The sequence below is a fragment of the Capricornis sumatraensis genome, chromosome 2, assembly GCF_032405125.1.
Source record: "Capricornis sumatraensis isolate serow.1 chromosome 2, serow.2, whole genome shotgun sequence".
In the NCBI taxonomy this organism is placed as follows: domain Eukaryota; kingdom Metazoa; phylum Chordata; class Mammalia; order Artiodactyla; family Bovidae; genus Capricornis; species Capricornis sumatraensis.
The window spans coordinates 23,767,437-23,791,012 of NC_091070.1; the positions used below are offsets into that span (position 1 = coordinate 23,767,437).

Consider the following 23,576-nt stretch of genomic DNA (forward strand, 5'->3'; position numbering starts at 1 on the left):
GAATTCCAGAATGACAGCTCAGTGGTAAAGAATCCGTCTGCTAATGCAGGAGATGCCAGTTCAATCCCTGGGTCAGGATGATTCCCTGGAGAAGGAAGTGGCAACCCACTCTAGTATTCTTGCCTGAGAAATCCTATGGACAGAAAAACCTGGCACGCTACAGTCTATGGGGTCGCAAAAGAATCAGACATGACTTAGCAATTCAACAACGTATTTAATTCTATGTATTTGGTATCTACACCTGAATCCCTCTCAGGTATCTCCTCTTTATTTTTCTCCCCAAACCAGTTTTTCCTCCACATCGCCCTTCAGTAAGCAATACCACTATTCATCCAGTTGTTGAAGCATATTTGCTTCTTGCCTATCCATTACTCTTCACATTCATTAAAAGGTCCTGTCAATGCTACTTCCAGAACACAGCCTGCATAATTTTCTCCACTGCCACTGCTATCACAGAAATTTAAGCCATCATCATACTTTATATTGGCTTCAGCAACACTTTCCTAAATCTCCTTGCTTCCATTATTGGCTCTACTAATCCAATTTCTACCCAGCAGCCAGAGTAGTTTTGTTTCTAAACACAAATCAGATGTTACTGTATTTGAAATCCAAACTCCCTGCCATGGCCAAGACCTTCTTGACCTGGCCCTACCTACCTCTCAAGCCTCATCTCAGAATTCTCTCCCCACCTTTCTACTCCCTCACTTGGCTCCACTCCCACGGGTTTTCCAAACACAAAGTTCTTTGGAAGTTATACCTGAAAGTTCTGGAAGTTAACAGGCTTGGCTTCATCTCATCCTACCAGGTGTCAGCTTCACATTGCCTTCTCCTGCAGGCCTTTCCTGCCAACCTTATATAATCAATCCCACACCTCTTTTTTTATTCTCAGTGTTTATATTCACTGATTTCCATCTCAACATTTACACCAAACTATATTTACCCCAAACATGTTTATTACTATAAAGTGAGCATTTATTTGCACAGTGCCTAGTACACAAATGGTATCAAGCAGATATTCATTGTAAGGAAAAAAACTATTTGGGACCCTTAATATTTCAATTATTAATACTACTGGGATAGTGGCTAATTCTATGCTTTGTATCCCTAAACTATGATTTTAGTATTCTACTAAGTCTTTAAATTCCCCTAAAACTACATTTCTATCCTCCCATCCCAGATTCCCAAAATCAAGAGACTTCAGTCACGCTCCCAGTCTTTAGAGAGTTATTAAGTCTCCTATAGGGAGAAGAGGGGATTTTCCTGGTGGTCTGATGGTTAAGACTTTGCCTTCCAATACAGTAGGTGCAGGTTCAATCCCTGGTCAGCGAGCTAAGATCCCACACAGGCAATTCCAAAGAATGTTCAAACTACCGCACAATTACACTTATCTCACACACTAGCAAAGTAATGCTCAAAATTCTCCAAGCTAGGCTTCAATAGTATGTGAACCGTGAACTTTCACATGTTCAAGCTGGATTTAGAAAAGGCAGAGGAACCAGAGATCAAATTGCCAACATCTACTGAATCATAAAAAAAGCAAGAGAATTCAAGAAGAACATCTACTTCTGCTTCATTGACAATGCCAAAGCCTTTGATTGTGTGGATCACAACAAACTGGAAAATTCTTCAAGAGATGGGAATACCAGACCACTTTACCTGCCTCCTGAGAAATCATAGGCAGGTCAAGAAGCAACAGTTACAACCAGACAGTCAAGACAGTGTGGTTGTCATGGATCAAGCGGGGAGGAAGTGATGAATAAGCAGAACATAGAGGATTTATAGGGCAATGAAACTATTCTGTAGGTTATGATGGTAGATACATGTACTTATACATTTGTCAAAATTCATAGATTGTACAACACCAAAAGTGAATCCTAAAATAAACTACGAATCTGGGTAACAATGAAACCATAAATTCTCTAATGTAACAGATACACCATTCTGATGTGGGATGTTGACAGCAAGGAGGCTGTGCATGTGTGGGGCAGGAATTATGTGGGAACTCTATACTTTCTGCTCAATTTTGCTGTGAACCTATAACTACTCTCAAAAAATAAAGTTTATTAATTAAGAAAAATGTAAACAGTAGCCACCATAAAATAAGGAGCATTAAAAAAAATCACTTACTACTGTTTCTTTGGCAGGAGGTGGCTTGATCTGTTGACTGGGAATCAGAACAAATGTCAAAGTACCATGCATATCAGACTGCAACAGAAAAAGCACATTATTTTAAAAAGCTGTACTTATGAAAATCATGGCATGATCTTATGATCAACAATTCCTAATCTGGACTATACCAGAACCTCAAGGAGACTTAAAAAAGAAACTGGTAAAAATGAATCCCATTTTATCAGGAAGCACAAATTACCCCTTTTGTGGACTCCACTACATTAGAGCTACCCAGGCATATGGCATGCAACAATTTTGGTCCTCTGGTCCACTGGGGAAAGCCACTTGGCCCTTAAGTCTTGGGTTTTTGGTTTCCATTCAGTTTAAGTTTAGGACGATTCCACAATGAAGGGCTGGAAGATATTACAGTACTTCTGGCTTATCTATTCTGCCATACATTGATTTTAGTACAGTAGAATCTGAAATGGTAATTGTCACTAGGATTAGAAAAGTGATGCAAAAATACAAATATTCTTACTTCCTAGATGCTTTGTCTCTGTCATTCATTCTATATTTTAACTGTACATAGTCTTACTGCTAGGTTCTTTATTATTTTCCAGTACAGTTAGCCCTCCATATTCATGGGTTCCATATCTGTGAATTCAACGAATTGAAGATGAAAAAAAAATTCCAGAAAATTCTAAAAAGCAGAACTTGTTTTTGCCATCTGCAGACAACTACTTACATAGCATTTATATTGTATTAGGTATTATATGCAATCCAGAGATTATTTAAAATATACTAGAGAATGTGTGTAGGTTATATTCAAATACCATGCCATTTTATGTAAGGGACGTGAGCATCCATGGATTTTGGTACCCGTGGGGGGCCCTGGGACCAATTCCCCTTGGATATCAAGGGACAACTGTACACCACTGCCTGCCTTGTCCAGCCTAGATAGAAATCACACTTATGCTCCTGACATAGTAGGGAATGGTACAGAAACAGTACTCAATCTAGAGACGGCAGCCAATAAAACAAGATCTAAGAACAATAACCAATGGCACTTTGTGCTACCAAAGCAATGAATGGGACTGGGCAAAAATAAGAATGGGAGGATGTTTTCTAAATCTGACAACCGATGTCCGCAGATAGAAATTCTAATATAACAACTGATATTAAGTAAATAAGACTATAAATGTGGTTGATGAGTATATATGAGGTGATCATAAACTGCCCTCAAAAGTTGACTCTAAATTGCTTCCTGATTATACTAGCAGTCTAACAGAACTTTCTGAGATGACAGAATTCTGATCAGTGGACTGGAATTGCAGAATGCCATGTTCCTTCATCTACACCATAATATGATAACCATTAGTAACACACTGCTCTTGAACACCTGAAATGCAGTTACTGAGAGCTTCACAGGTGGTGTTAGTGTGTTTAAGAACCCACCTGCCAATGCAGGTAGATGTAAGAGATGTGGGTTAGATCCCTGGAGGAGGGCACAGCAACCCACTCCAGTATTTTTGCCTGGAGAATTCCATGACAGAGGAGCCTGGCAGGCTATGGCTCATAGGGTTGCAAAGAGATGGACATGACTGAGGCAACTTAGCATGCACACATGAATGAGGAACTAAATTTTAAATTTTACTTAAATAGAAATAACTAGCACATGTAGCTAATGGCTATTATAGTGAACAGTGCAGAGCTATACCATTGTTATTATCTAATACTGTTAAAAAAACAACAATCAATTGTAGATAATAAAGAAAATGAACAAAAAAATCATGAGGGTATGAACTCTGTTTTGTTACTGTTTCTCTAGCAGCTAGCACATAGGAGGCACTTAATACATATATTTTGAATGATTTAATGAGTTACTATTAGTGATTTCAGAGGCAAATAAAACGCACCTAACAGTATAAATAAACTTGGTAATGTCCCCGCAAGAATAAAATGCTCCTAGTAAATATTATGGAAATAATATGTGAAAATTATGCTAGAAATTATGTAGATATCTTATTTTTAAAATGCTTTTAAAATATTTTATTCTGAAGTCTACTGAAGGAAACAATTTTTGAGACTGTATCAATTATTCTTCTACCCTTGTCAACTTACCAACAAGTCAAAAACCTCATTGACATCTTTCCCTCGAATTTCAATGCCATTAATTTCCAGAACTTCATCTCCTTCATGTAATAGACCACTTTTTTCTGCAGCACCCCCTTTAACTATCCGACTAATGATAACAGAATCCATTTCATTACGAACTGTAGCACCCTAAAAAAAAAAAAATCAAGTCAATTTTTTAAAAAAATGCATTTTTATTTCCTCATTTTAAAATTCTTTCTTTTCTAGTTAACAATATTAGCCTTCATTTATCTGGAGAAAAAAATTTATTTACATACAGTAACCATGGCAATAAGTCTGAAAGCTGATCATTTCCTCCACATTTTCTGCTTTAGGAAGCATTCTATTTGTTAAAATTCTAAAATCAGACTTTTGAAGCATACAACAGCATAAAAATGCACTTGCTCAAAAATAAAGTGAAAGCCTATAATCAAATTTGTTCTTTATATGGTAGATGCTATTCAAATGGTTATACTATATTTTTATACAATTAGTTGAACATGTAGATTAGTAGAACATGACTTGTAACTGAAAATCTTTTTAAATTCAAAATATCATGAAACGATGAATACTAATCTGGTTAATAATCAAAATATTAAATACTATAGCTGTATCCAATTCACATTAAAATGTATTAAATATTTATGATATAAATCAGAAGCACAACTGAAATATATAGTCAAAAAATGGAAATCTGAATAAAGCTTAAAAGTAGACAGTTTGTAATACTTTTCTCCTGAATCTTTATTTTAAAAATTTGTCATAACTTTCCCAATTTCTTTTTTTTTTTGGTGGGGAATAAAACTTCATCACATAAACTACCTTTTAATAAAATACAGTCCCTATTTCATGTACCATGTTATGCAAGAAAATTTAAGACCTTAGGATTCAAGAATATTTCTCTGAAAATAAAAAGGAACAAAATTAAGGTAATAGTAGCAGACTAAGAGAAAAAACATTTACCTATAAGAACTATAAAATATTAACATTAAACAATGTTTCTAAATATATGTGAAGTATGTTAGCAATTACATTGAATGAAATGATCACAATTTCTAACTTGTTTTTTTTTTTAAAAAGCAGATTACCTGTCCCTTCTTTGTTCAATTACTTCAAAACCTATTTTGTCATCAAATTATGGGTGAGAAAAGAGGAACAAATTCTTCTCAGCCTAATAAGGAGTATAAGCAAGAACATAAAAGAATTTTAAAAAATCAGCCTCAAAAGAGAGAAACTACCAGAAATGTAAAGGGTCTTCAATTATACAGATCTCGGAAAGGATCTCGTTATCAGAGGTGTGGAACACTTACTTACCAATGGAATATCTCGAGCCTTTTCTATACGAACTATTTTTACAGTTTCTCCTCCATATTGGCCAAAGCTTTCATAAACTCTCTCATCTGTAATAGGCTCTAGCTGCATTTCCTGCTCAGCGACCTTATCATGGGCCAGTAAAAGTGCCTGTTTCAAAGAAACACAAAGCATTTAAAGTAACAACATGACTTATTTCTATAGAGATTTTAACCTAATCATGTACAAAGTATCCTGCTCATTAAACATTTAAAAGTGGTATAATTAATTATATATTCAGATCTGTTTCCAAACTTTCCAACTGAAGTACAGATGCTGCTCTGTATCTTTTTTAGCCAACTAACATGTGTTAGTGACACTAGGGAATACTCTGGGATGGGTTATGAAAGTCTAAAACGCTTATTAAACTTCATAAAAACAGAATCACTTTAAGAGTCCAACATTATAATTAAAATTTACAGAAAAACAACCAAAAAGGAGAAGTTTGTAAATAAGTTGTTTCAAAAATAATGTGGTTAATTTTAAGTAGAAAAGTATATAATCCAACAATAATTACTTTGTGATATAAACAATCAAAGCTATGGTTTTTTAGTCAAAGCTACAGTTTTTCCAGTAGTCATGTATGGATATGAGAGCTGGACAGTAAAAAAAAAGCTTAGCACCGAAGAACTGATGCCTTCAAACTGTGGTGCTAGAGAAGACTCTTGAGAGTCCCCTGGACAGCAACAAGATGAAACCAGTCAACCCTAAAGGAAATCAGTCCTGAATATTCACTGGAAGGACTGATGCTGAAGCTGAAGCTCCAATATTTGGCCACCTGATGCAAACAGGCGACTCACTGGAAAAGACCCTGTTGCTGGGAAAGACAGAAGGCAGGAGGAGACGGGGATGACAGAGGCTGAGATGGTTGGATGGCATCACTGACTCAATGGACATGAGTTTGAGAAAACTCTGGGAGAGAGTGAGGGACAGAGAAGCCTGGACTGCTGCAGTCCATGGGGTTGCAAAGAGTTGGACACAACTGAGTGACTGAACAACAACAACAACAATCAAAATAGGCTACATAATATTTGAGCTCTTTGTTAGTCCAAGAGACTGATTCAAAGTGATACTGAATGCTGGAAAAACCACAAAAATAATGCTCTGTCCATTTTCTACCTGAATATGTGGAGCATTCAGCAGAGCAGTTAATTCTTGTCCTTCCTTCTGGTGAACTGGCTTCAAAACAGTTTGTACCTAAGAAACAAAGATTATTCCTAGGTTACAGAAAATATGACATTTGTACAGATTTTTTTAAAGGGGAGGATTTAAAATTGTTAAAACTATTTGTAAAACAGAAAAGCACTAAAGAGAATTATCATTTTTAAAATGTTTTTTCTCAGAATTTTCTATCTTATCATGATTGACAATAGCATTTTTATTTATGACTATGAATGAAGGATTTCCTTCTTGAAAATTTCTACAAATACATTATAAAATAGACTAATAATGACTATATGAGAAAAAAGCTATTCTAACAGTTATGCTACTTTATATTTTTAATCATATGTTTATGTAACTACATTTTAAATTAGAGAGGACATTTTAGAGTTAGATTAACAAGATAAATTTATATGAGAGTGACAGAATAACCACTATACTATAATGAATTATATTAAAAATTTTCCTCAAGTCAATAAATCCTTCCACTTAGTATAAACTCTGCTTGATTATGAATTTTTTTTAGCCTGTTTCCTTACTCATGGTTCTTAAAAGATTGAGATAATACATATAAACTGCTTAGCACATTACCTAGCACACAGTAAATTGTTGTTTTAATATATTTCTAGATGTGAGTTACTCATATTTTAAGATTTCTATATTAATGTTCATAAAATGAATTGACCTCTACTTGGTGAATATAGTCACCAAGTACATATACACTTGTGTGTGTGTGTGTGTGTGTATATATATATATATATATATATGAAAAGTGAAAGTGAAGTTGCTCAGTCGTGTCCGACTCTTTGTGACCCCATGGACTGTAGCCCACCAGGCTCCTCTGTCCGTGGGATTCTCCAGGCAAGAATACTGGAGTGGGTTGCCATTTCCTCCTCCAGGGGATCTTCCTGACCCAGGGATCAAACCCAGGTCTCCTGCATTGCAGGCAGATGCTTTAACCTCTGAGCCACCAGGGAAGTCCTATATATATATATATATATATATATATATATATGTGTGTGTGTGTATATATATATACAGTCATACACACATACACATAGTCACCAGTATAGTATACTGGTTTACTATTGTTTTTAGTATCTAGATTATATTATCCAAGTACAATGAGATGGGAAATAGTCAATATTTATGTGTGAAAAGTTTATTTAACATAAGGATTATATGTTCCCTAATGTTTTGAAGGAGTTTGTAAAACTATCTGAGGCTGGCAGTTTTTTGAGGAGTAGATTTCTAACTTTCAATTTTACCTACTATTACTACTTTTTTCAGCTATCTGTAAGTCACTGTTGGCAATTTTTATTTTCTTACAAACAACCCAGGTGATAGGACTTTCATACTTAATAATATAAACATAATTTGTTATAATTTATGCTTTTATCTTTGCTAACATTATTAGTGTTTTTTTTTCATCTAACTTGTCAATGGTTTCTCTATTTTCCTGTTCTCTAAAAAAAGAGAAACTTTTAATGTTAAATTTATATAAGTAATTTAATTCCTTTTTTTTTCATTTACTTCCCTTTCTAATTTCTAATCACATGAACTGTATGTTATTATTTTCAATCTTTTCTTCTACCATAAATATTTAAAATTTGTTCTGTGGACTATTTTTCCTCAAATATTATGTATGTTCTCATTATCAACATCTCCGATTTTCCTCCTTTTTCTATTTCCTTACTCCAGTACCAAAAAGAGCACTTTGTAACAATGCAGATTAACAAAACCAAAGTTATCACCATTGATGAAAACATATAGAAATAAATTAATACATACATTTTTAATAAAAGTTAGCTCATGATTAAAATAGGAATCCAGTAATTCTCTAACAATTCTTATGGTTATTTTAAATAATTTTAAAAGTAATCCCCCTATCAAAACTAAGAGATAATAATTTTGAGATTAATCAATTTGACCACAAGTAGATCACAGCAATGACAGCATCAGAACTAGCCTGTTCTCTAGTTTTGGCACCTAGAAAAGGATGTTTCTAAATATATATTGAGTTCTATATGTATTCAATACAAGTAACAAATCTCAGAAGTTATGTATAATACCTGATTATCTAACATAATTTAATCTCATCAGTACTGATTTATCAGTTTACAATGTATATTGCTTAAAATAAAACCATACTAAAAGTATTTTTAAAATTTCCCCTTTAGCAATTTAGACAAATATTCCTCTTACTATACAATATTCAGCTGTATAAATAGAACCAATGCTCTTCTTTTCATGGAGCGGAGTCTTATTTTTGAACTAAGTATAGTTTTTTTTTCAGGATAAAATACACGTAAGTGAATTTTTCCTAACACATAAATTATCAACATATGATCAGTAGTAATTAATTCTAATAAACCTTAGAGTCACAGCAGTATTTTCCAAGAATACTGCCTCACTACCACTAACAATTATCTTGTATATGTCAATGGATGTTCAGAATACATACCTCCTGTGCAAGATCTTGTGCATTGGAGATAAGAGGAAATGGAGGACTGGCCTTGTTCATGTGTACTGTGACAGCATTGTGTATCTTAAACGCATTCTGGAAATCTTTATTTTGTACAAGTTGTAAAAGCAGTGAAATATCCTCCTGGCTCTGAGAATCTACCAAGGTATGCTGGATATGTTTAAGTGAAGAAAACAAGTCTTCCACTTCTAGTAGGAGAAGGAAAAGGTATCCAAAAATTAATTTTCTGTCTTAATTCCACAAGTGTCTCAGGATAAAATTTCTTGAACCAGTAACAATTTAAGTTTCGGAAAAAAAAACTTATCTAGTTTTTGAGTATCAAATCACTGTCATTTTACTGATTTTTAAGTAAAACTCTTTAAAAATTATACAACAGAATCAAGTACATTTTTTCAAGTGTTTTAATTATGTAAAATATATATCACTATAAAAATAAATAAGGGGGGTAGAATACATAAATGAACAAAAAATTTAAAACCACCAATAGTCCCATCACTTACAGACAACTTTAAAAAATCTCATGGCATTTCCTTTTTTCATTTAACAGGACATTTAGTTTTCCCAATCATCAAACAGTCTTTACAAAAACATATATAATGGCTCCTTGATGTTCCATTACATGTCTAAAACTATAACTTATAATAACCATTACATTAAATCAAGCATTTAGGATGCTTCCAATTTTTTTGTAGTGTAAGTAATAAGCATTTCTGTACATAATGATCATTGCTGTGTAAAAATATGTCTGAGATTCTGATGTTCCTTAAAATAATTTCAAGAAATGGCATTTTAAAATACCATTCTGACATTTTAAAAGCCAAAGAGTTTTCTAGGGAGGTTTTACTAATTCACATCCCATTACCAATATTCAAATATTATCATTTTTAAAACCCTTCCATTTCTTCAACAGGGATGTTGAAGCTTACTCGTATTTACCAAGCACTTCTTCTGTGGTCCATAGAACTCTTATGAACATATGAGTCTCCTAAGATGATACTGAAAAATTGGGGCTTGTGTATGTTTGCATGTTCCTATTAGTGTCCATATGTAGCACACACATTTTTCTTGAAGGAGGTTATTCCAAAATGGATAAGAATCACATGTTGCCTCTTCTCTGATCCTCAACAGGTAGATATGTTTCTGTTAATTTTATTTGTGGTAACTTTACTGTAGCTATTTTTGGCTATTACGTGTTGAGAATAATCCACCTATTCCGGTGTGATTTCTCTCACTGTCTCTATGCTTATAAACTTCTTCTCCTAGGTCGTTAAGTTTATAAGCATAGAGACAGTGAGAGAAATCACACCGGAATAGGTGGATCCCCTGGAGAAGGGAAAGGCTACTCACTCCAGTATTCTGGCCTGGAGAATTCCATGGACTATATATATAGTCCATGGGTTCACAAGAGCTGAACACAACTTTCACTTTCATAGGTCATTAAATGTTTACCCACATTTAAAACTTATTATGGTTTCTATTCCACAGGTAACTTCAATCCATCTAGAATTAATTTTGTATAGATTTGAGGGGAAATTTGAACTTCATTTCTTCCAAACGGTTAACCAATTATTCTAACACCATTTACTGAATAATCTCTTCTTTTCCAGTGATTTATGATACAACCAAATTCTTATATCAGGGTCTGTTTCTAGCCCACTGGTTTATCAGAACTGAAATCTTCTTCAAGTAACATTATAGTCTACACTCATATTGACAGGACAAAAACTTGCTCATTACTTTTTCAGAAATGTTTTGACTTCAAGTGAGCTACAAAATCATTTCGAAGATGCCTCCTCACTATCTCCTATGTATCCAAAAAGAAAAAACCTACTAAGATGCTGTCTAAAATTAAAACTGTAAATGATTCTGGGAAAAAACCTAACAGTAGGTACTGTCTATGTACATCTGTGTCTTATATAGTCCCGTGGAAAAAAAATAATAAAAAACTCTTGGTTTAAGTCTTTCTGTTAGTATTCTTCATACAGGGCTTGCAGAAAGGTTATTAATTCTTATATCCTACTACTAAATAGTAGTTTAATATTTTATAGATTAGAATAGCTCTTCTAAGCTCTTCTGAAGTTCCCCATCTTCCACCCCTCACCCCAAATCAAAACTGCTTTAGTTCTAAAAAAAAAAAAAAAGTTCTCTAGTAACTTAAAATGTAGCCCCCCTCAAAAAAGACAGTAAAAAAATCAGAAAGTCAAAACAGTCATCTGAACAACCTAAGAAGTTGTGATCCAGAACTAAATAATTAGCTATAAGTTAATGATTTATCAAGTTAATGATTTATCTACAAGAATAGACAAAATATAGATGGGGAAACTGAAAGATGTTCATCAAAGAGTACGAACTGTCAGTTTTAAGGTGGATAAGTTCTGAGGATCTAATGGGTAGCACGGTGATTACAGTCAATAATACTGTCTTGTATACTTGAAATGTACTGACAGTAGGCATTCTCACCGCACACACAAAAGGTAAATATGTGAGGTGACGGATATGTTACTCAACTTAATTGTGGTATATTTTACAACATCAGATTGTACACTTTAGATACATAAAATTTTTTGCCAACTACATCAATAAAGCAGTGCTGGGAAGAATATGGAACATCAGATTTCATCAAATTCAAAGAAGTTACCACAGAAATTACCTAAGTATATAAAGAATTCTCAGAGTAGGGAGAATTCAATAGCCTTAAAGTATCTTTAGAGTAAAACAGGAAGACATTTTAAATACCTTAAAAGGAAAAAGAATTACAAAATCAACAAAGTAACTGACTATACTCTCTTGAAGACTATAATCTTTCTGAGTAGATTATGGGATTTCGGTTTAAAATTTTACTAACTGTTTAAAGGGGCTTAGCCTGGTTGTCAGGGCAATGAGAAAATCAGCTGCTTCAGATCTCACTGCTGACAAATCAATAAGCAACTTTAGTCAGCCCAGAAGGTAACAATCTCCCTACTGTGTCTCTTCAAGCCCAGGGAGAATTAAATTTTTAGAGGCAAAGGTATTTCTGCATAACCTCTATGTACCAAAGCCACCCACAAAGACACTAAAATATGGACATTAAAATTTTTTTAAAATCTGTAGTCATACCTTTCAGCTATAACTACTGGTACTATTTTGTTATACTATATAGCCTTTAAGACTTTTAAAAAATGCTGGTCTTAACCACAGAGACCACATTATAAATGCTGTTTTGCAATCTGATATTTTCCAATGTCTATAGAAAAAATTCTTAGCATAAAATTACTTATTAGGGCTTCCCTTGTGGCTCAGCTGGTAAAGAATCCACCTGCAATGTAGGAAACCTGGGTTACATTCCTGGGTTGGGAAGATTCCCTGGAGAAGGGAAAGGCTGCCCACTCCAGTATTCTGGCCTGGAGAATTCCATGGACTGTATAGTCCACGGGGTTGCAGAGTCGGACACGACTTTCACTTATCAGATAATAAAAATATTTAAAACTTTTATACATGTTGCCAAACTGCCCCCATAGTTTTGTACTAATTCATACTCTTACCATCAAAAAACTTGAGTGCATGTTTCTACAAACAGACCAAATTTTTCATTTTTGGTGATCTGGTTAGGAAAGCATGTTTATTTCTTTATCCAGTAGTGAGTTTCAATATATTTTCACAAGGTGAACAGTCATTTATGTTTCTTTTTCCCTCAATTTTCTGCTTATCTTTTGACCACTTTTCTGCTAGATCTTTTTTTTTTCCTTAATGACCAGAATTACACAGATTTTATAAATATTCCTGCAGGCTTAAGTAGAACATACTGAATATAATTTTCTTACTATATCAGAACAATGGATTTTTAATCAAAGATATTTATGAGAATCAGTAAGGAATTTACAAAGATATTTATGTCCTGAATTCTACCTTAAACACAACCAGAATCCTGTCATCCTTAATTATATATATATATACCTATATATATTTGATTAGGTACTCTCAAGAACCAGTGATTTACACATTTTATTAACAGCAGTTGTGCAGTTGTAGCTGTAGTATTTTAAGACATGATATACTTGGGAATAACTAAAGTACCCAAATCCACTTTCTTCTATATTAAATAACCTTGACTGCTCTACTGAATTTTTGTGCCTGCATTACAGTTATTCTACTTACTCCTTTGTGACAAATTCTTTTATTGCCGTTTTTCACTTCTGTGGTAAACACAGCATATAATTTTCATTTTTAGAATATTTTAAATATATGTAAATATCCCAAGGAAATAGGAAAGGTAAGGTAGGATAATCTAAACTGCTGCTGCTGCTGCTGCTAAGTTGCTTCAGTCGTGTCCGACTCTGTGCGACCCCAAAGATGGCACCCCACCAGGCTCCCCCGTCCCTGGGATTCTCCAGGCAAGAACACTGGAGTGGGTTGCCATTTCCTTCTCCAATGCATGAAAGTGAAAAGTGAAAGTGACGTTGCTCAGCTGTGTCCGACTCTTCACGACCCCATGGACTGCAGCCTACCAAGCTCCTCCATCCATGGGATTTTCCAGGCAAGAGTCCTGGAGTGGGGTGCCATCGCCTTCTCTGAATCTAAACTAGGAATGGCTTAATGAGAGATAAAACTAGAGATCACTGACCTTATTTCAGGAGATCAGATAATAGTTGAGATGCTGAGATTTTGCACAGACAGGAAAAAGGCAATTTTTGTGGTTAGTCCAAAAGGGATGATTGCTTTCAAATTCTAAGAAATGAGTAGCCTTCTCATGTTGATAGGACCTCAGGTAAGGAATACGGTTCCAGAGAAAGATAAAATCTGGTTAAATCTGTCCAAACTGTGCTCATACTGAGGAATTCAAAGACATAAAGACCATCCACGACAGTTTAAAATCCAGGGAAAGAAATTTCACGATCAAACTGGAAATGTCTTTCTCTCAGGAAATCAGGGATCAACATAAGATCTATAGGGATAGGACAGATCTTACTTTACTTAAGTAAAGGCTTTTGGGAGAACTTAAGGACTATGCCATGAGCCAGAAATTACAAATTTAACTGGATTTGGGGTTCAAATTTTGAAGGTTATCAAGACCAATTTAATTTTGTTAATTATTATCCTTTACGATTCCATTAACCTTTATGAAGTCCTACTCACATTTTTTGTTGTTTAATTAGTAAAAACTGTTTTCACTGAAATTATCCCTTTTTAGAAGTTATCTTCAGACTTAGTACTTTAGTCAATGTTGCCAGACGACACTGAGATCACTTGCACTTAAGCTCAGCTTTTACAATAAAATATCACCAACCATTATTAAAAACCTACAAATGTGTGTTGTTGTTTGGGTACTAAGTCATGTCTGACTCTCTGCAACCTCGTGGACTGTAGCATACCAGGCTCTTCTGTCCCCCACTGTCTCCTGGAATTTGATCAAACTCACGTCCATTAAGTTGGTGATGCTATCTAACCATCTGATCCTCTGCCACCCCTTTCTCCTCCTGCCTTCAATCTTCTCCAGCATCAGGGTCTTTTCCAATGAGTTGGCTCTTTATATCAGGTGGCCTGATACAAATTTGGCCTGAATTTCACATTGGTCACTGCCAATATTGAATAGAAGGATACAGAACAATAACTGTATTATAGGCATAAATACATATATTTTAATCCTCCTAAAATCTAACAAATTTTTCCCAATTTAGAAAAACCACCAAAACCTGAGACATACATAGTTCAGATCAAATCTCTTCAGATGGAGAAAAGGAAGTCACACACAAAAATGGCACCTAGGTGAAGAAATCTTTTTCTCTGACTTCCAAGGAAATGCTTTTCCTGCCATGCTAAGGGATTTTTAAAAGCTAAACATCATTATTATCATTGTTTAGATTTTAGGGCTTAATTGTGATATGTCATTCATCTGCTTCAGAAAAGCTGACCTGAGATGTCTTCTCACCTAATACAGAATCATGTAATGTACACTGACTAGCATTTAGAGATGCTTACACATTCTACTTTACCATGTATCTGTAGACAGAATTTCTTCTAGTTAACTGTGTTTGTATATGTTCACACATATAATGCACCCTCCAAATGCTACTTTTACAGTACTGTGGCATTTATTTCTGCTATTTTAACCAAGCGTCTTGTGCTTTAAGTGTTTTCTCAGAATATTTTATTTCAATTCTAACATAATCACAATAATATGCTAAATAGTACACTGGGAAGGTTCAGCAAAAGAAACCAAAACTGCAATCTGTGAATGTAGAGGCCATGTAGCTTTTTGAGAAATACTGTAAAAACATCTTTGATTGTGTAGCACCAGCCTGGGTAACTAAGTTAGACAGCAAATTTGATAAGTGTGATTTATGTGGACAGTTTTCAGATAAATTCCATATCTGCTTTCATGGCCAATTTAGCTGGAAAAGTTTCCAGATCGTATTTTTAGACAAGAAAGCTTCCTCACATACACTCATGCTTCAGGTTCAAATAAATTTCCATTAAAAATGTTTAATGAATAAACAGAACAGATTAAGTTACCAAACACTCAGAAGTTCTTAAAACTTCATTATAAGTAGCTTGACAGAAGATATGAACTAAACCATATGTAGTTAAAGAAATATCTAAGAGAAAATATCAAACAGTAAATGCTAAAAACTTATTTATAAAGAAATATTCATTTCATCAGTTTATAAATTTAACAGACATTAAAAATTATGCTGCTTCTGTCCAATAAAGTTTTAAAGTCACATAGAAAGCAACAAATATCTATACCATTAGTCTTAAAATATTGATTATAATGAATTTTATTAGAAAATTCTGAATGGACTTCTGATAAAGGGTCTTCTCTTTCATATTAAGTATGATGTCATAATGAAAAATAATTGTTAGCAATATCTATTCAGGGATTCTCATTTTTGACACATTCTAGTTTCATAAAAATTATTACTTTGAAAAGGTATTTTGTTGTAGGTTTAAAAAACTTTGTTTTTATACGGTATATCTTTAGAAGCACTTCATGTTACTCAAGAACAGCACATTTTCTACAGACTTTAAGAAATGTTCCATTGTCGATGCAGTAATTAGATTATATGATACTTAAACAAAAACCACTTAAGTTATTTGAAATTCTGTGCAATTCCAGAGGAAATATGAAAAATCTAATCAGATGCAGCTAAATCCATCCTGTCAAATACATACCTACTTCTACAATAATGATGAAGATAAACAACAGAGGACAGACTATAGAGAGAGGGGAGATCTCCCCATATATAGATCAGAAGCTCCCTTCCTCATTCCCACACACAATAAGCACAAAGAAAAAGAACCACATGGTTCTTTACACAGAGAAGTAGAGACATAAATGGAGAATTACAGGGCTACTGAGAAAAAAAATGACACAACTGTAGAGCAGGGAGTGAGCAAAGAAGGGAGTACTGAGGCAGAGCAGTACTCACAACAAGGCAGGCGAGAGGTCAGACAGAAACGGGGACACTCTGCAGAGGGAAAGACAAACGTGCACGTACAAAATCTGGCTTTGCTGATAAATTCTGGTTTGTAACAACTTCCCTACAAGCAAGTGCTTTGTACCTAGTTCAAATTCCTTGTCCTGCAGTCTGATCCATTCCTCTTATTTGATGTTCCATAAACATTAAGTTTGCATTATCTGCTCTAACATTTCATATAATAGCTAAATCTTGATCATTTATGTTGAAAGAAAAGGTATATTATCTAAAAGTAAGAAAAATCACTGACATTTGGTTTGAGGATAATTAATCAGCTAAACACACACACACAAGTCCACAAATCCATGCCCTGAATGCTCCCTTTCCTCTTGGCCCTCTCCTGACCGCCTCAAATGAAACAGAATGAAGACTAAAATAGGTAACAGAAAGCAATCACTAAGAGTTGCTCTATCTGAAAATTCTACCCTCAGATTCCCAAGACTCTGGAGAACTGTTTGGCTGTAAGGGTAAACAATAAAATTATTCAAGGAAGCTCATCTCCATTTCTGAAGATCTTTTAAAAGCAGTGGAGATAATCATCTCCCCTAGATTAGTTTTGTTATCTTCACTTATTGCTATCATTTACCTCACATGAAAATAGATTCTAGGGAACTATTCAAGCAATAAGATTCTTCCACCAATTTTTTCAACCTATCCTCAGAAACTTCTGTAGTTCAACCAGCTTCATGACTTCTTCCTGAGAACTTCTATTAAAGATTTCTTTTCTCCTAAACTGTACAGTCAAACTGACTATTCAGGTGAGGAACTTAATAGCATAGAGGATGAGGAAATTATGGGGCTTCCCTGGTGGCTGAGTGGTAATGAATCTGCCTGCCAATACAGGAGACAACAGGTTCCATTCCTGGGTCGGGAAGATCTCCTGGTGAAGGGAATGAAACCCACTTCAGTATTCTTGCCTGGGAAATCCCACAGACAGAGGAGCCTGGCAGGCTACAGTCTACAGGGTGGGAAAAGAGCCAGAAACAACTTAGTTACTAAACAACAACAAATGAAAAAATTATACCAGTTTCAGTATATCTATCCACTGAGCTGAAATTAGAACTTCCACTTAGGAAATCCTTGCTTAAGTTGGGATGGGTAGTCTTTCCTTTTTCTTTTTAAATTTAAGGAAATAAAATTCAGATCACTGAGCTTTGGTTTTTAGTGGACTAGGTTAAAATGCATTTATTAAAAATAATCAGAAGCTCCTGAAAGACCCTAAACAGTAATTAATCGTTAATACATTGGGTTACAGATTAAAAACAAATTCTAGACAAGTATACAAGCAAAGACAGTTGAGAGAGAAGTCAGAGCAAACATCTTAGCTCCAAATATAGGACAACAGAGAAACACCACTGAAATGATTACTGCTCAATCAGGTACAAAAATTTCATGATTTTTCTCTAGATAAAACTGTAATGAATTTGGTGAGCAAGAAAAAGAACTAAATTTGAGGTCAGAATATCTGGGTCCTGGTTATGGCTTGGTTTACTTATTAGTGCAATGTATGTCACTGGAAAATCTACTTCAGTCTCTGGACCTCTCTATAACATGACTAGGTTTGACTTGGATATTATTTCACAAACTTCTGTTAGCAATCCATTAAAAATGTATATTCTTTAATAGTAAATGAAACAATTGACAAAGAATTCATCTCCAAAATATACAAGCAGGTTACGTAGCTCAATACCAGAAAAATTAACAACCCAATCAAAAAGTGGGCAGAAGACCTAAACAGACATTTCTCCAAAGAAGACATACAGATGGCTAATAAACACATCAAAAGATGCTCAACACCACACATTAGTAGAGAAATGCAAATCAAAACCACAATAAGGTATCATCATCTCACATGGTTAGAACGGCCATCATCAAAAAGTCTACAAACAATAAATGCTGGAGAGGGTGTCAAGAAAGGGAACCCCCTTACACCGTTGGTGGGAATGCAAACTAATACAAGCACTATGGTGAACAGTATGGAAATTCCTTAAAAAAACTAGGTATAAAAGTACGACACAATCCAGCAATCCCATTATTGGGCATATACCCTGAGGAAACCAGAACTGAAAAAGACACATGTACCCCAGTGTTCAATGCAGCACTATTTACAATAGCAAGGACATGGAAGCAGCCTAGATGTCCATCCACAGATGAGTGGATGAGGAAGTTGTGGTACAGATACACAATGGAGTATTACTCAGCTATAAAAGGGGTGCATTTGAGTCAGTTCTAATGAGGTGGATGAACCTAGAGCCTATTATACAGAGTGAAGTGAGTCAGAAAGAAAAAGACAAATACTGTATATTAATGTGTATATATGGAATCCAGAAAGATGATACCAACGATCCTGCATGCAGGGCAGCAAAGGAAACACAAAGAACAGACTTTTGGATTCAGTGGGAGAAGGAAAGGGTGGGATGATTTGAGAGAACAGCACTGAAACATATACATTACCATATGTAAAATAGATAACCAGTGCACGTTTGCCGTATGACACAGGGCACCCAAAGCCAGCACTCTGTGACAACCCAGAGGGGCAGGGTAGAGAGGGAGGTGGGAGGGGGAGTTCAGGATACAGGGGACACACATATACCTATGGTTGATTCATAATGATGTATGGCAAAAACCATCATAATATTATAATTATCCTCCAATTAAAATAAATAAATTTTTAAAAAAGAAATAAAATGTGTATCTTTCAACTCAGTATGTACATCCCTATTTGAAATAAAGATATATGAATACTTAAGTGCAACATAATATACTTTAATCTATTTTATTACAGTTCTTTAAAAACTTACTGGTTAGTAGGATGGCTAAAATTAAAAAGATACTTAGTAATAAGTAGAAGTGAGAATGCAAAGAAAGTGGAACCCCCACAGGCTGCTGGTGAAAAGGTAACACAGTGCAGGTACTGGGGAAGGTATACCAGTTCCTCACTAAGTTAAACAAAACTACCATTTGATCCAGCAATTTCATTCCTAGGTATATATCCCAAAGAACTGAAAATAGGTATTTAAACAAAACTTATACATGAATATTCATAACAGCATTATTCACAACAGAAGAAAGGTAAAACTACCTAAATGTTCCACCAACCAGATGAATGGATTAAACAAAACATGGTTATTTCCATACAGTGGAATATTATCCAGCCATAAAAAGCAATGAATTCCACAACACAGATGAACCCTGAAGACACGCTATGTGAAAAGAAATGAGTCACAAAAGCCACATACTGCATGATTCAGTTAGATTAAATATTCCAAATAAACAAATACATAGAAAGTAGATTAGGGTGGTCAGGAGTTAGGGGGAAGAGAGACTAGGAAGTAAATGCTAATGGGCCCTGAGTTTCTATCTGAGGTAATGAAAACACTCTGTATAATGGTGATGCCTGCACAATCTTGTGAATATACTAAAAACTCATAAATTATACACTTTAAAGAGAATTTTATGGTATATGATTTAAATTTTAATAAAGCTGTTATTTAAAAAATGAAATAAAAAATTACTGGTTAAAATCCACAAGCTAATTTCTTGGACTAAAAAGTTAGATGATCTCTGGTGGCTTCTGCTTCTTATAAGTTAAATTTTAATCAAACTTACGATGTACAATATGCTTTTATATACATGCTTTCTTTTCACTTGGTCCTCAAGAAAATACAGAAACTGAGACTCAGGAAACTGAAATAACTTGTCAAAGATCAATAGCAAGTGACGGTAAAAAGTATTTAAACTCTACATTTGACTCCAGGTACCCCTGTACTTTGAATATGCAACGACGTTGCACATTTCTGAACATATTTGCTAGGGTGAAAAAGTTAAAACCTATTAATACTTATATTAACAGGTGGAATTAAGTTTTGACACATTGTGTCAAAGACCAAACGGTACAGCAGTTAATTTTTTTCTGTAGAATTATGCATATTTAATAACCAAACACTGTATGACTACACACATATTCTAATGAATTTTTTAATGTTTATTTTAGGTTAGCTCTAATCTTAGCAATATGAACAAATCAAAAAATCATCAAACAGTCCCAACATTTTAAATATTAAGCTTAATACCAATAGATTTAACCATTTCACTTTCAGAAAAAAAGTCCCTCAAAGGAATGGCTAATAAAGTTTGGAAATAGTTATAGAAGTTGAGCAAAAATTTAATAGCAAGAATAATTAACTTTTCAGAAATAGTATGAACTGGAAGTTTATTGGCACTGGAGTTTTTTTTGTTGTTGACTTTAAATAAACTTTATTTTAAAAGCCAATCAAATCAAAGTTCATCACAATCCAGCACAATTCTAGTATATCCCATGATCAAGCAAAAGTCAAATAACATCAGAGAGAAATGTGAAGAAATATTTTACTTTACAACATCAAATACAAGAATACTATTGACTTAGCATTAATAGTTTGAATATACAGAGACATCTGGCAAAAATATGTAGGTACTAATAATGACTGAAACACAGTATTATTAATATAAAAATATTTTATTTATCCTAGTTTTCTTCCCCTCAGTGTGTGTGTGTTTTAAATTTTTTCTTATCACTAACAGCATCTGGTGAAAACTAGAAAGCCCTTAATCACAAATTTCAAGAATGTCCTTATCAGCCACAAAACCTATAACTTGCTATAGGTGTGTGTTGAGTGGGTATGTGCGCGTTTCCTAAGGTCTCTTCACAAATGTGATAATCAGAGTCATGTCTATGATAGACAGCAATGTTTCCTAGTTATTCCCTTTAAACAGTCTGTCTACTGTATTTACTTGTCCACAGTCCTGACCCAAAATCAGTTATCTGTGATTACAAAAATCAATGAAACAGTGAAAGCTATAAAGACATCTGAGGATAACCCTATTCTCCCTCATTCTACTCTAACCTACATTCTGCTCTTTTCTCAGAATTTTTCTCACAAGGTAGTTTGTATCTTTACTTATGAAAGAGAACAAGACAATGATATTTCATTCATAGGAAGTTTTAACAACTCATGTCAATTTTAAGGAAGGCTCCCTAATGTATCAAAATTCTTATAATTTATGCTGCTGCTGCTGCTGCTAAGTCGCTTCAGTCGTGTCTGACTCTGTGCAACCCCACAGACGGCAGCCCAACAGGCTCCCCCATCCCTGCGATTCTCCAGGCAAGAACACTGGAGCGGGCTGCCACCTCCTTCTCCAATGCATGAAAGTGAAAAGTGAAAGTGAAGTCGCTCAGTCATGCCTGACTCTTAGCAACCCCATGGACTGCAGCCTACCAGGCTCCTCCATCCATGGGATTTGCCAGGCAAGAGTACTGGAGTGGGGTGCCATTGCCTTCTAGTAATATTAATTATTCATTTAAATTTCCCACATCACTATTTTCTAATTTTCAATAAGATTCTAAGTGCTTTTACACAAGAAAATTCAGTTCATCCTTTCCAAATATTTTCTATCAATCCATCCCTGCACATTTAATATTATACACTGCCAAATTTATAAATACTTTTTAAAAGTCACCACCCAGACAATTAAAAGTATCCAATCTTTCCAAACACACTTTCAATTCTTTAATGAGAATTCCCTCTACTCACAGATAAATGACGATGTATCATTTGGAAACTGAAGGCTCCCTTTCAGAGAAATAAATCAGTTGCCCCATCCTTGCCTCATTTAAAACAAGGTTGCTGTTTCTGGTTGCGGAAAAAGCTGAGAAGTTGTCTCCTGGCACGTGCATATTAATCTAAACACTGGCAGGGAGACTTATATAACTTTAGGGAGTACTGTTGTAATTTGATGTGTCAGCAAATTACAAACAGGAAAAAATGTCTGGTACAAAGCTATTATACTTCATTTTAAAGTGAAAACTTAAAACTGAGTACATTCAAAAACTGAAGATTTGACTGACAAAAACAACTTTATAACTTATGATAACTTTTCATGCCTCCTACAAATAACACACCTGTGTTGAGTGCATTAAAATTAAATCACTCATTTCTCAAAACATGAAATACTCTCCTTATCCAAGAAATGACTTACAGACAGCTGGTACTAAATTCCAAATTACTTTAAAATAAATTATGTAAAACAGCCTTAAGTTCAAGGATTACACAAAGATAATTTTTAAAACCACAGTGGGTTGCAAGTCAGAAGAAAGTATAGTTGTCCTTTAACTACACTTGTAGAAAAACAAACCAAGCAACACGTCTTCAATTTTCTGTGGTTAGGCAAGAAAATAAATAAAAATTTCACAAGTGAATTCTGTTTCTTCATGGAGATCACATGAGTCTTGTCTACTACATGGACATTTATGCCTAATTCAATTAAAGTAAATGGACAAATACATTAATCTCAAAGAAATTTAAATAGAAACCCAGAAGACTCAAACTAGGCTTGGGTTAGATATATTACAATGTAAGTTTTCTCCAAGTCATAGAGAATATTTAGAGTATTTTAATAAAAAATAATGAAGTGGTACGAGATGGTGCCAATAAGAGGCAATGATATATTTTTACTCTAACAAAACTCTTAAGAAAAAACAGCATAAAATTCCTTCATATAAATGCATTTTTAAAATACATAATCTCTCTGTTTTTACTATAATGCCTTTCATTATTACCTTTTAGGCATTTTTTGCACACTTCATTATGACTGAATATATCTATGATTTCTTAAATCACAGAAAAACACACACAATGCTTTCTGTCAAGAGATATGAATCCTTTGTAAAGGTATAGGAAAGAAAAAGCAGTTGTTATGATGTAGCAGAAATTGTTCTAGACTGCAGTTAGTATATATGGTAAACACATATACAAATATATAGTACATATGGTACTTTTATATACACAGATAGTAAATAAGGTACTTTTATATACAGACAGATAGTATATGGTACATTTATAGAT

General features: G+C 34.3%; 1 protein-coding gene across 2 annotated transcripts in view; it reads right to left on the minus strand.

Moving 5' to 3' along the window:
• The window catches only part of PALS1 (protein associated with LIN7 1, MAGUK p55 family member), a 77,237-nt gene that overhangs the window by 19,777 nt on the left and 33,884 nt on the right, over positions 1–23,576 (minus strand). For both annotated transcript variants that reach the window (XM_068963785.1, XM_068963784.1), the window contains 5 exons: positions 9,218–9,426; positions 6,712–6,789; positions 5,557–5,703; positions 4,231–4,392; positions 2,128–2,205 (listed from right to left, as the gene is read on the minus strand). In XM_068963785.1, coding sequence (XP_068819886.1) covers positions 2,128–2,205; positions 4,231–4,392; positions 5,557–5,703; positions 6,712–6,789; positions 9,218–9,426 — 674 coding nt within the window. The remainder of the gene's footprint in view (positions 1–2,127; positions 2,206–4,230; positions 4,393–5,556; positions 5,704–6,711; positions 6,790–9,217; positions 9,427–23,576) is intronic.